The 13,017-nt window shown below is 41.4% G+C and overlaps 1 protein-coding gene across 10 annotated transcripts in view; it reads left to right on the top strand.

The window, feature by feature from the left end:
* Cep63 (centrosomal protein 63) overlaps positions 1 to 13,017 on the top strand; it is a 40,558-nt gene that overhangs the window by 12,250 nt on the left and 15,291 nt on the right. For all 10 annotated transcript variants that reach the window (XM_021172027.3, XM_085827949.1, XM_021172024.3 and 7 more), the window contains 4 exons: positions 920 to 1,042; positions 6,939 to 7,052; positions 12,042 to 12,275; positions 12,551 to 12,681. In XM_021172027.3, coding sequence (XP_021027686.1) covers positions 920 to 1,042; positions 6,939 to 7,052; positions 12,042 to 12,275; positions 12,551 to 12,681 — 602 coding nt within the window. The remainder of the gene's footprint in view (positions 1 to 919; positions 1,043 to 6,938; positions 7,053 to 12,041; positions 12,276 to 12,550; positions 12,682 to 13,017) is intronic.

Raw genomic sequence — 13,017 nt, 5'->3', positions numbered from 1 at the left:
AATAAAAATGTTTTAAAAACACTTTTTTAAGTAAGAAAATTGGGAGGCAAAGCTAGGTGAGCAGTTGAGAGTGTACTGTTCTTGCAGAGGGTCCTGGGTCAGTCCCCAGTACCATGTTAGGAAGCTCAGAACACCTAGAATTCCAGCTGGAGGGCTTGGACATCCTCTCCGACCTTCTTAGGCATCTATCTGCACTTGCATGCATATACCCACGTAGAGAGAAACACACATAATTAGAAATTAAAAATAGAATCTTTAAAAAGAAAATTCTATTTTCATATTCAATTTAATGTTTAATATTGGGGAAATTACTTTTGTTTTGGCTTAAGTCAAAGTCTCCTACTGAGCGTGCATCATCAGTTCCCTCAGGAGGATGTCTTGAGAACCACTGGCTCAGAGGGGAACAGTCACTGCTTCCTCTCCTCTGTGGAGTGGGTCGTGGAGGGGCATCTATGAATGACAATTGCCATTAAACTAAATTTTACTTTTTTTTTCTGGACTGGAAATTTCATTACTTTTATAAATTTCATTTATTTCTCTCACATACACATGCAAGCAAGCATATGCACGTTGAGATAAGGTAGCCCAGGCTGGCTCAGATTGTTCATGTGATTGAAGATGACCTTGCCCTTCTGTTTCTCTTGCCTTCACTTAGTTCTGCGATCACTGCACCAACTCCCACAGCCGACCTATGTGGAGCCCGGTCCAGCCCGGGCCAGCGCTCTCCAGGCCCGTCAGCGCTCTCCTAGCTGAGCTGTAGCCCAGCCTTGCCATTTTTATGTCTTCTTTTATTTTGCTTTGCAGCTCTAACATGCTGCCAATCTATTTTCAATAGTGTAATTTAGCAGTGCTCTTGCTGTATAATCCCAATTCATCTGACCACTACAATTTGCTAACTCTTAAATAACTGTTTTTACAGTTAAGCAGACTGAAGAGAAGCTATGAGAAGCTGCAGAAAAAGCAACTAAGAGAATTTAGAGGAAATACCAAAAGTTTTCGAGAGGATCGGTCTGAGATTGAGAGGCTAACTGGAAAAATAGAGGTATGTCTACAGCAATAGTCCCAGTTGAAACGGCAGTCGTCCATCATGTAGGAAAATGCCATTTCTAATGGAGCTGTTTCCCGGAGCAAGTTCCTGCTATCTCAGGGGCTGCCACTGAACTAGTCAGTGTAGGATGGTGGTCCCCATCACATGCTCCCCTGTGGCTGATGGGATTCCAAGCCATCAATTAATCTCAAGAGTGTAGATCTCCCATACAGAGCACTTGGAAATATATGGAGGTTTTGTTTTGTTTGTTTTTTGTTATTACTGTTAAAATGATGGAGCATGAAATTGGCATTCACAGTAGAGGTAGCAGGGATAGCCAACATGTCTGGGACAGTATCCTGGAGAATATCCTAGTACTCAGTACCTCCCATTCGGAGAAACAAGGAGCATCAGTTAGTGGCAGCATCCTACCGTATCTCTGTCTCCTCCACCCCTGATCCTGTAGGTGTTAGTGACCATGGGGATGCTTGGCTTTTTCTTGTAGAGAGTGCTCTGCTCATCAGGCGGCTTCCTATCAGTTCCCATTTAGGTAGAGCATGAGTTACAATGGATTCGCCTCCCTCTCTGATTTTGATTTTGTTCCATAACTCCGTGATTACTGATAGGAGACAGTGAGTCCCCGCTCTTCTCCAGTACATTGAAACAGTCACTCAGGATTGTGGGAGCTAAAAAGGGGCAGGGGAAAGAGAGGGAGGGAGGATAACCCGCGCTGGCCAGAGTTCCTCCTATGCTCTGGGCAGGCGGATGTGGGAGGGCTGCCAGACACTTTCCACTCAGCCCTGGGTGGGCATCTAAGCAACTGACCCCACTCGATGGGGGCGGGGTGGGGGGGTGGACAAGGGGCAGCCCCCGAAACCAAGGGGCCCAGAGCAACACCCTGTAGCCCTGGGGTTATGGGAGAGAGGGCTTAGGGGAGAGGTTCCCACACAGGTGAGAGTCTGCACAGCGGGCCTTGAAGAACAGAGACAGTTTATGGTTTTAGAGCTTTATTATAGAAAGGCAGGGGGGAAGAGAGAAGGTAAAAGAGAGAGAGAGACTGGCCATGGCCAAGAGGAGAGAAAGGGGAAAAGGAGAGAGAGAAAGAGAGAAGAAAGTCTAAAGAGTAAGAGGGAGAGAGGGAGAGGAGTAAGAGTAAGAGAGCAAGAGAGGGGTGAGAGAGTGAGGAGGGGCTAAGCAGCCCTTTTTATGGTATGCTGCTATCTTTACTGTTGCTAGGTAACTGGGGAGGAGCTTAGCCTGAAGGTCAGAAGCTTGGGACATTGCCTATGGGACTACTAGCCACACCTCTCTTGTGGGGGGCTGAGGGGGCAGTAACTTTGACAGGAGCCAGAGTCCCAGGAGACATGAGAGAACTCCTTCTGTTCCATGTAGGTGAATTATCACCACCGGGTCCCGGGGTTCAACATCTAGCCTCAACTGGAAACCAGGCTGTCTGTGCATAGCCCAATGCCCCACACATGATGTTTTGGGACTTCAGAGTCTGATCCGGTAGTAGGCATGGGACCTGGGAATCTGTACTTTACCTAATTGAGAAACTGTTCAATATTATTGTGTGTGACTGCTTAAAAATGTTCTGAGTGATCTGTCATATAGAAATGCTACTTTATATACTTGTTTTAGTTAGGGTTTCAAGGCTGTGAAGAGACACCCTGACCAAGGCAACTCTTATAAAGGATAACATTTATTGGGGTTGGCTTATTCATCCAGAGCTTTAGTCCATTATCATCATGGTAGAAAGCATGGCAGCATGTAGGCAGACATGGTACTGCAGGAGCCGAGTTCTACCTCTTGATCTGCAGGAAGCAGGACATTGGACTTCTACACTGGATGAAGCTTGAGCATAGGAGACTTCAAAGCCTACCCCCACAGTGACACACTTCTTCCAGCAAGGCCACACCTACTCCAACAAGGTCCTATCTCCCAATAGTGCCACTCCACATGGGCCAAGCATTCAAACACATGAGTCTCTGGGGGTCAAACCTATTCAAACAACCACAATACTTTACTTTGTGGAATTGTAATTTTTATGTTTAGAACTTAGAATCAGAGGAGCACACAGATACTGCTTCTCCTCCAGCCTCTCTACTGCTACCATTTCTTCCAGCTCCCACACATTCTTTTTGTTTTGTTTGTTTGTTTGTTTGTTTGTTTCGAGACAGGGTTTCTCTGTGTAGCCCTGGCTATCCTGGAACTCACTTTGTAGACCAGGCTGGCCTCGAACTCAGAAATCCGCCTGCCCCTGCCTCTGCCTCCCAAGTGCTGGGATTAAAGGTGTGTGCCACCACTGCCCGGCGCTCCCGCACATTCTTATCACCAGCCTGCACCACCAACCATGAGCACAGAACCTCGGTAGCCATCCTCTGGTCCAGGTTACTTCACTGACTCTGGATTCAGATCCTTGTTATCTTTAAAGTCCTTGTCATCATAACCTTTGAGAGTTTCATCCACAGACATAGTGCTGATCACACTCCGGCCTTGGAGTTTCCTGGAGTCCTTTCTTTGTAGCTATTTTGATCTCCTTGTCTCATCCACTTACTCCTGTTGACATTCCTCAGTTCTTATCTTTATGAAATTGCTTTCAGTAAGATAGTCATTTTCACACTATTTCTGCCAATCCATGAGCTTGACAAGCCTTTCCATCCTTGGTGTCTTCTTCCATTTCTTTCTTTAGTGTTTTAAATTTTTCATTGAAGAGATTACTTCCCTGGTTATGTTATTTCACAAGTGTGTGTGTGTTGTGTATATATGTATGTATGTGTGTATATATATGCATATATATACATATATGTGTGTGTGTGTGTTGTGTATATATGTATGTATGTGTGTATATATATATGCATATATATATACATATATGTGTGTGTGTGTATTTATTTAATTCTGCAGTATTTTAAAGTTGTTATGAATGAGATTGCTCTCCTGAGTTCTTTCTCAGGGTGGCTGTTACTGGTTATGGAAAAGCTACTGAGTTTTGATGTGGGTTTTATGTCTTGCTCCTTTTCTGAAGGTGTTTATCAGTTCTAGAAGCTGTTGAGTGATGGTATTAAGAGTCTCATGTACGGACCATTTTGTGTAAAGAAAGGATCATTTAGTTTCTTTAGCTGTATCCCTTTTCTTTCCTTTGGCTTTTTGTTCTAAGACTCCAAACTTGAGTAACAGTGGAAAAAGTGTATGCCTTTGTCTGTCATTCCTCCTTTTAGTGGCAGTGCTCTGGGCTTCTCCCCATTTAGTGTGTTGGTTATAGGCTTGCCATATATGTCCTTTATTATGTTGAGCTGTACTTCTTTGTGTTTGTTTGGCTTTTTGAGACGGGGTTTCTCTGTATAGTCCTGCCTATCCTGGAAGGTACTCTGTAGACCAGGCTGGCCTTGAACTCAGAGATCTGCTTTCCTCTGCCTCCTAAGTGCTGGGATTAAAGATGAGCACCACTGCCACCTGGCCGACATATAGCCTTTTAAAAATTGATTCTTTGTGAATTTCACATCATGCACCCCAATCCCACTCATCTCCCCATCCCTGCCTCCCCCCCTCCCCAACCCTGGTGCCAAGAGGAAACACTAATAAAACCAACAAAACAAAAAACCCCAAACCTCTCCCTGTGGGAGAGGCAGTGTGTCATATAGTATCCCCTTTTGTCCAAACAGCTACACTTGCAAATGTCCATTGGAGTGAGTCATTGGTCTAGTTTGAGCCCTCTGGCTTATGCTACACTATCAATACTGGATTGTCAATTGGACTTGTCTCAGATATCCTGTTGTTACTCTGTGTCATGGAGATGTTCAGCTTTGAATCTGTAGGACCAGGCCCCTTCTTGGGTTACAGCAGTTCACAAATGGGATAGATGTTGGGTTTGGCCAACTCAGAGCCTTGGATCTGGGCCTGGTATATGGTCAGCCTGCCAGCTTTCCTGTGCCCGCACTACCAGGGCCAGCTCTCCTGCTTTACTCAGGTGAGGTGGCAACTGGCAAGGGGTGGGATTGACTGTCCTGCACTCATGCCATTGGAATCTACACCCATGCCTCCAGGGCCAGCTCTCCAGCATTGTCCTGTGAGGGGTAGGTCCAGCTTACTTTAGTGTGTAGCTGGTGACGGGAGGAGACATGAGCTATAGTTCTTGTTAGTTTTTTCAAGGCTATTGGATTATATCAGAAGTCTTTTCAGCATTAAATAAGAGGATCACGTGATTTCTGTTCTATTAATGATAAATGATATTTGCTAATATATAGTATATATCATAATTTGATAACATATTAATATGTATTTTGCACCATCCTTGTATCATTGTAATGTTACGTGTTTGGTCATAGTGGATGATCTGTTCTTCCCCTCTAAGGCAATATTTGTCTTTACCTGTAAGGTATGTTTCTTGCAAGTAACAAATAGATTGATCCTTTTTTTGTTTTGTTTTGTTAAGATTTATTTATTTATTTATATATGTGAGTACACTGTTGCTCTATTCAGACACACCAGAAGAGGACATCAGATCCTATTACAGATGGTTGTGAGCCACCATGTGGTTGCTGGGAATTGAACTCAGCACCTCTGGAAGAGCAGTCAGTGTTATTAACCACCGAGCCATCTCTCCAGCCCCTGATTCTTCTGTCACTACCTCCTCAGCACTGGAATTTCAGATGTCTGCTGCCATGCCTAGCATTCTCTAGTGATCTGGCCTATATGCTTACATGTCAAGCAAGCATTGTTCACATATCGAGTCATCTTAGTAGCTCTTAGATTGGGCCTTTTAATAATGTCCTGTGTATCTTGTCATTTCCCTTCATATTTTCTTTTTACCGTTGTAAAATATACCTGTCATTAGGCCCTGAAACTCTGCTTTCTATTTGGAGAGGCTTTCCATTGAGCTTTTATTTGACTCAATGAGATTTTATTTACAAAATTTATATTTGAGTTTTTTTCAGTATTTCTGTCTCTATTGAGTGCTTCATTCATATCCTGTATTGACTTCTTACTTCATTCAGATACTCGTTGGCTTCCTTTTTGAATCCCTCAAAAGTTTGTTTATGTTGTTTGATTTCATTGAACGTTCTTACTTATTCATTCATTTAGTGTGCATGTCATGTCCAGCCCCTCCAGTTGAATGGGGCTGGGTTTTGGTTTATTTTTATTAATTGCTATTCCTGAGTCAGTGCTGGCACATGTGATAGAATGTCATATAGACAGACGGACTGTGAATGAATGGAATATCAGGAAGCTGACTTACACTAGCTAAGGAGCAGTCTCGAGCTCGAGACCCTGGAGGACAAGGATGGGGAGGCTGAGGATCTTCCCCTTGACTTGCTTTATTTTCAGAAAAGTGGGGCCCGTTTTCATGACATAGAATTTGAAATTGCTGTTAATTACCTATTTTGAAGTTTTGACTCTAGGATTATAAGTACCTGATAAAATGTGATGCATATTTTTCATATTATTCAAGCTTTTGCAATTCTATGAAATAAAAATTTTGACTATCAAAGATACTATTATTGGCAGAATACGAAGTGAGAATCAGGCTACTGAGTTACTGATTTAGAAATCTGTTCGAATCTATTCAGTTTCTGGGTCTGAATGTTAGAAATTTAGATGGCAAAGGGAATATTATTATTTTAGCATCACTTTTCTGAAAAATACAAAATGGTAACAGCCCATAGGTGGCAGCAGATCTGCAACAATGCTCTTGAGCCCTCTGTCATGGCCGTTTCTTCCTCTTCACCACTAAGGTGTTACATTTAGAAAGACAGACATCCAGAGGCACAGTGTGAGCAGGATTCAGTCCTCCTTTGCAGCGTGAGGAATGGGGCTCCTGCTGAGAGAAGGGCGCCCAGGGAGCAGGGCGCTGTGCAAGTCTCACAGCCTGGGAGCACTTAGATGTTAAGTACTTTACTTACCTCCTCAGGAATTCCGACAGAAGTCTCTGGACTGGGAGAAGCAGCGTCTGATTTATCAGCAACAGGTATCTTCTCTGGAAGCACAGAGGAAGGCTCTGGCTGAACAGTCGGAGATAATCCAGGTAGGTTTAAGCTGTCCAATGCATGGGTATTGACTGGATCTGACTTACTGCCATGCTCTTTCTGTCTTACTTGGATTCTCTCTGTAGTCTTTGTGTGGTAAGTCTGTCTTCCTCTACTTGTGGCTTAGCCTCTTCAGTATCTAAAACACTCAGATTCCTCGTCTCCTCCTATCACTCTCACCCTTCTTCCATACTGTCTTCAATCTCCTAGTCTTGGTCCCTACCCTGCTCTCCCCTGACCACTGTCTGCTTTTTCCCATTTCTTTCTGCTTCTGTCATTGGTCCTTCTGACTTGGCTTCTGTCTAAGCCCACTGCTCATCTCCATGGTAGCTTGAGCACTTTGGCTAAGGAGCCTTAGCCAGGGAACCCAGATAATTTGATTGGAAAGACTCACTGCATTGGTATGCATCATAATGGAAAGTCATGTCTTTGTGGCTACAGAAATGCTTTTTTTAGTATAGCAATAGGAACTTTAAAAACTAAGGATTTCAGTAAAACTAAATAGACACTGAATATAGGATGTGTTCTTACCACATAGCCAGCTCCTTCACCTTTTCCTTAAAATCAAGACTACAAGAAGGAATGAACAGAGAGAGGGTGGTGAGTATGTATAGCCACCCTCTACTATCTGCTGTCGGGTGCTTATTGGTTGTGTATGTTATTTGTAGTATAACAATCCATCCACTCTGGTACTTATCTCATTTCTAGGATGCCAGAACAGGCTGGGTAAGTTCAGAGAGCTAGAGGGAGATGTTTGTTTGTTTTTATTCATTTTATGTATATGAGTATACTGTTGCTGTCTCCAAACACACCAGAAGAGGGCAATGGATCCCATTACAGATGGTTGTGAGCCATCATGTGGGTGCTGGGAATTGAACTTAGGTCCCCTGGAAGAACAATAAGTGGTCTTAACTGCTGAGCCATCTCTCCAGACCAAACCTTCATTTTTAAACCTTTCTTTTTAAAGCATTGGCGTTTTCTTTGTCCCCTAAAATCCCAGCTGTCAGTCACACTATTGTCAATGGTTTTGCTATGAGTAATAACTCTACTGAGACTTTCAAGGAGGACCCTACACCTCACTTTTGTCATTTTCAAGAAGCTACTAACCAAAGTAGGACAGTGGAGCCTTCTGGAGGGCTTGGGGTAGGATAAGGATCAGGGTTTAACCTGACTGAAAAAGCTCTATGTTCTTAAAGGCTATGATACATTGCTGTAACCTAATTATAAACATTAGACTGGGAAAGAACAAATTGAGTTTTTGTTTTTTCTTTCTTTCTTTCTTTTTTTTTTTTTTTTTTTTTTTTTTGGTTTTTCGAGACAGGGTTTCTCTGTGTAGTCCTGGCTGTCCTGGAACTCACTCTGTAGACCAGGCTGGCCTCGAACTCAGAAATCTGCCTGCCTCTGCCTCCCAAGTGCTGGGATTAAGGGCATGTACTACCACTGCCTGGTGAGTTTTTGTTTTTTCAATCCTCATTTTATTCATGTTTATTGATTATTATCTTTAAGTCACTGCTATCAAATTACTATTGTGATTAATTCCATATAATGCAAACTTCACTTTTAGTAAAAGTGGAGTTGTTGTTTACCAGGCAGTCCACTAGAGATAGAATAAGATACCTTGAAAGAACTGACATCTGTTATGCCCACTAAGGATATTTGAATAATTCTTCTCATAGTTTTATTTAACATAAAGTTATCTGATTAGTTAAAAGTATTAGGTATAAATGTCTTTCTCTTTTTCCTTGGCAAACTAAACAAGAATGAAAGCTTCCTTTAACTCAGTTTGTGTCAATCAATGCTGTATTATTATCTTTACTAAACATTTAATTAAATCTCTGTGTGCCCATTACTTAGTGTTAATGATTGTCATCATCTTGCCAATCTTGTATGTAAATGAGCATTAGAAATTCATAACAGAAATTATACCTAATTTTCTTTTCGTGTGGTATTGAACCCAGGGCTTCACTTATCCTTGGCGAATACTGTACCAGTGAGCTAAATCTCGTGCCACCCTTACTGCTTTCTGAGCGCATTAGTGTTGACAACATGTACACATTGTTTTGTGCAGCTGTTTTTTGAGATTTCTTCCTCTTTTGTTTTAAAGAGGGACATGGCATTAAAAAATAAAAGATTGATTTTCTTTGTATTGGTATTTTTCCTTGATGTATATATGTGACCACTGTTGTACAGTGCCACAGTGCCCGAACAGGGCATTGATTCTGGACTGGAGACATAGATCAGTGTGAGGTACAGTGTGAATGCTGGGAACTGAACTCTGGAAGAGTAGCCCATGGCATTCTTATCCAAGGAGCCCTCTCTCCAGCCCACTTCTTTCATCTTGGAAAGCTAAAACTGGGTACACTTTTACTCGTTATTTTTTGCTATTAAAATGTTACAAAGCAAATCATGGCATCAACTCATTTTTGAACAGGCAAGGACTTAAAATCCCTATAATATGATAGGATAACATCAATAGGATAAATAATAGTAATATAACTTAGTATTCAGTCCGCAGTTTTATCCAGTTGTCTAAAATCTGCTCTCTCACAGTGGCTGTTTGAAGCAGAATCCAGTTAAGCTTGACTAATTGCATTTAATTGATATGTGGGACAGCAGAAAATCTGAGAGTCTGGGTAAATGTTATGAGAAAAAACTGAAAAAAAATCTTTCATATTTTTAACATTGAAGAAGATTCAAAAACAGCTTCACACACTTTGAGTCATGTATTTGGATTCATCTATGCAGCTATTGAAGTTTTATACTCCATGCTTATTTTAGGAAAAAAAAAATGAGAACATCCTTTGTCTGTTTTTTTTTGTTTGTTTTTTTTTTTTTTTTTAATGTAGTTTTGGAGCTTCAAGGAAACCATTGTTACAAAGAGTTTGCTTAAGAACAGTGATGTTGGAGGCAGCAAAGGCTTTGATTTTCCATTGCAGCACCAGTACCTGTCTGCCCATCTGGGTCGCCTTCAGATGTGTCCACGCAGGCCATAGCATCCTTGTAGGCAGCAGCCTGAGGATCCCACAAGGCTCTGAGTTCAGTGTGCACATGCCTCTGTGGTGTCTGTCACCTGGTGCGCCTTGACAGACGTGCCTCTGTCTCCCTAAGGCAAACTGCCTTAGTGGTTTCCTTACTTTCACTGCCCTCTGTGTAGTGAGATAGCTCCACCCTTCTGAATACTTATCGAAGAAGGGCATTTCTGCTTTCTTGAAAGAAAATGTATTTGTGCATGAAAATATATATTTCAAATATATTTACAAGTGCTCTAAAGCTCGCCAGTTAAGAGGAGGAATTTTAGGAGTTGTTTCTGTGATTTTCTGACTTGCTTAGGATTAAAAGAGGTATTTCTGAAATTAGTACCACTGTAGAAATATGTGAATTACACAGTTTACTATCTTGTGCAGTTAGATTAAAAAGGTAAAAAGAAATATAAGATTAACTTAATATATTAATAAATATATGTAAATTAATATATTATATATAAATATATAAATAAATATATTTAATTTAATAATATATTTTATTTAACCCAGTATATCAAAATATTATAAGTTCAAAATTTACATTCTTTTAAAAACTAAGTCATTGACACCTCACTGTGTATTACACAGTTAGAACATTGTTCAAGTCAGACTAGCCACAGCTCAGTGCTCAATCTCCCTTATTGCCATAGTGGACAGTAGAACTTGGGCTATCATTTCTAGTTAATGAAAATACTGTGTTTTTGCATGAGTGAAATAGTAGATCAATAAAAGAGGACTGAGACTAATTCTAAAGTAACAAATGGAGACTACCTGGTTACAGAGTTGCTAACACAGCTAAAGCTCTAGCATTGAATCCAGACCATAGTGTCACACAGTGTTGAAGTGCTGAGGTTTTGGGCTATGTGCCCTGTCCTCCTGGCCACTCATTTGGACAGTTTTTCCCAGCTGTGCTCTGTGAGCTCCAGGGCTGGTGGGCAGGTGAGAGATGGGGTGAGCTGAGGCTCAGCAACGGAGCACAGCCATTTTCTCCTCCTACCTTCAACCAATCTCTACATTTACTTGTTGTGCAGAGGGTTCTGTATAAGATTTCTTCTGCCAATTACATGCAGAGTGGTTAGCGTTGACCCTGTCCTGAATCTTCTTTCACATGCCATTCTAGGGATCTGGTAGAAAACAAATTACCTCTACTCTGAGGCCTTGAACTCTAATTTACACAAAATTATTTGTCTGTGTCTTTGCCTCTCCCTTTTTGTTTCCTTTTTTTTTTTTTGCATCTCTGTGTCACCATATTGTAAGGCGAAAGAGTTTGGGCCTCAGTTATGTACAGCAGATTCTTTAAATCTGTCGCAGATGGATTCCACAGAGATGTTTCTGCTTGAATTTCTAAAATGCAAGTGGGTGCCTTTCCTTTAAGAGAGGTTTAAAATAAGGGAAGTTGGGCTGGTGAGACGGCTCAGTGGTTAAGAGCGCCGACTGCTCTTCTGAAGGTCCGGAGTTCAAATCCCAGCAACCACATGGTGGCTCACAACCATCCATAACGAAATCTGATGCCCTCTTCTGGAGTGTCTGAAGACAGCTACAGTGTACTTACATATAATAAATAAATAAATCTTTTTTTTTTTAAAAGAACAATGTAAAAACTAACATTATTAAAAATAAAAGAGGGAAGTTTAACTTTACAAATGATTTATGTCCATTTTTAATGTATAGATAAGAAACCAGTCTGGATACTGAATTAAAACTTGAAAAAAACCAGAATGTGAGAAGCCAAAAACACTTCAACTGGCATGCAGAGCCAAAAGGTTAGACACTGTACTCCACGGTTCCTGAGACAGTTGCTGAAGTGGCTTTATTTGAATAGACTTCAGTAGGATATGCCACTAAAAGAAAATATCTAAAACCTGCTGATAGCCCAGCCTTCCTAGGAGTGAATCTTTTCTTTCCTCAATGAATACAATTATTGATCATTCTTCTATCAACTCTTTTTTCCCTATATGTTTTTAGGCTCAGCTTGCCAACCGGAAACAGAAATTAGAGTCCGTGGAACTGTCTAGCCAGTCAGAAATTCAGCACCTGAACAGTAAGCTTGAGCGGGCTAAGGACACCATCTGTGCCAATGAGCTGGAAATAGAGCGCCTTAACATAAGGGTCAACGACCTGATGGGCACCAATATGACTATCCTGCAGGACCGTCGGCAGAAGGAGGAGAAACTGAGGGAATCTGAGAAGTTACTACAGGTGTGTGTTAGAATGCATGCCCTAGGACTAGGTCCTGGATGCCCAGCTTCCTCCTTGGGCTGAGGCTGGTGGCTCAGCTCCTGATAGCTGTATTCATACTGTCCTTGTCATAAAACTTACAGTCAGCCTTCCTGGTTGCTTTTCTCATGAAGTAGAAGCATTGCAATGTTATTTGACTTTTTTTTTCTGGAGTATTTTGCAGTCTCTGCAGGAAAAAGTGAGAACTAAAAGGAAAGTTGTAATAATATCTGTCTTTTTTCTTGAGTGTTTTGCAGGCTCTGCAGGAAGAACAGAAAGAGTTGAAGGCAAGTCTTCAATCTCAAGAAACCTTCATCCTTGAGGCAAAAATGCAGGAGAAACTGCAAATGAAATTAAAGGCAGTTGGCACTCAGCAGTCCGTAGAAAGGTCTGTTTGAACCATAAATGTTAGTCTGCTGGTCTGTTTGACAGTTTGGCATTGAATGCTGATTTTAATATCGAATATTTTCATTTCTGTGTTTGATCATCTTGTCTTATTTGACTTTAATTTATGAGTTAGATTTTTATTGTCTTAAAATTTGTATGGATGGTTTTGTCTCCTTTTCATTTAAGTTTCTCAGATTCTGAGGATCATAAGGTTGGAAACTCCTTATCTCTCTTTGTTGAGACTTGGAGGGCCTCCCTGCCTTAGAAGACTGGGGTAGGGTGGAAAGTAGTCGCTTGCTGTCAGTGACAGCCTGCCACTTAGCTAGCCCTTTGGGAA

The sequence above is a fragment of the Mus caroli genome, unplaced genomic scaffold, assembly GCF_978045245.1.
Source record: "Mus caroli unplaced genomic scaffold, Mus_caroli_1 scaffold_11, whole genome shotgun sequence".
In the NCBI taxonomy this organism is placed as follows: domain Eukaryota; kingdom Metazoa; phylum Chordata; class Mammalia; order Rodentia; family Muridae; genus Mus; species Mus caroli.
Note: the sequence above shows the minus strand (reverse complement) of the source record. Positions and strands in the feature narration are given on the sequence as shown.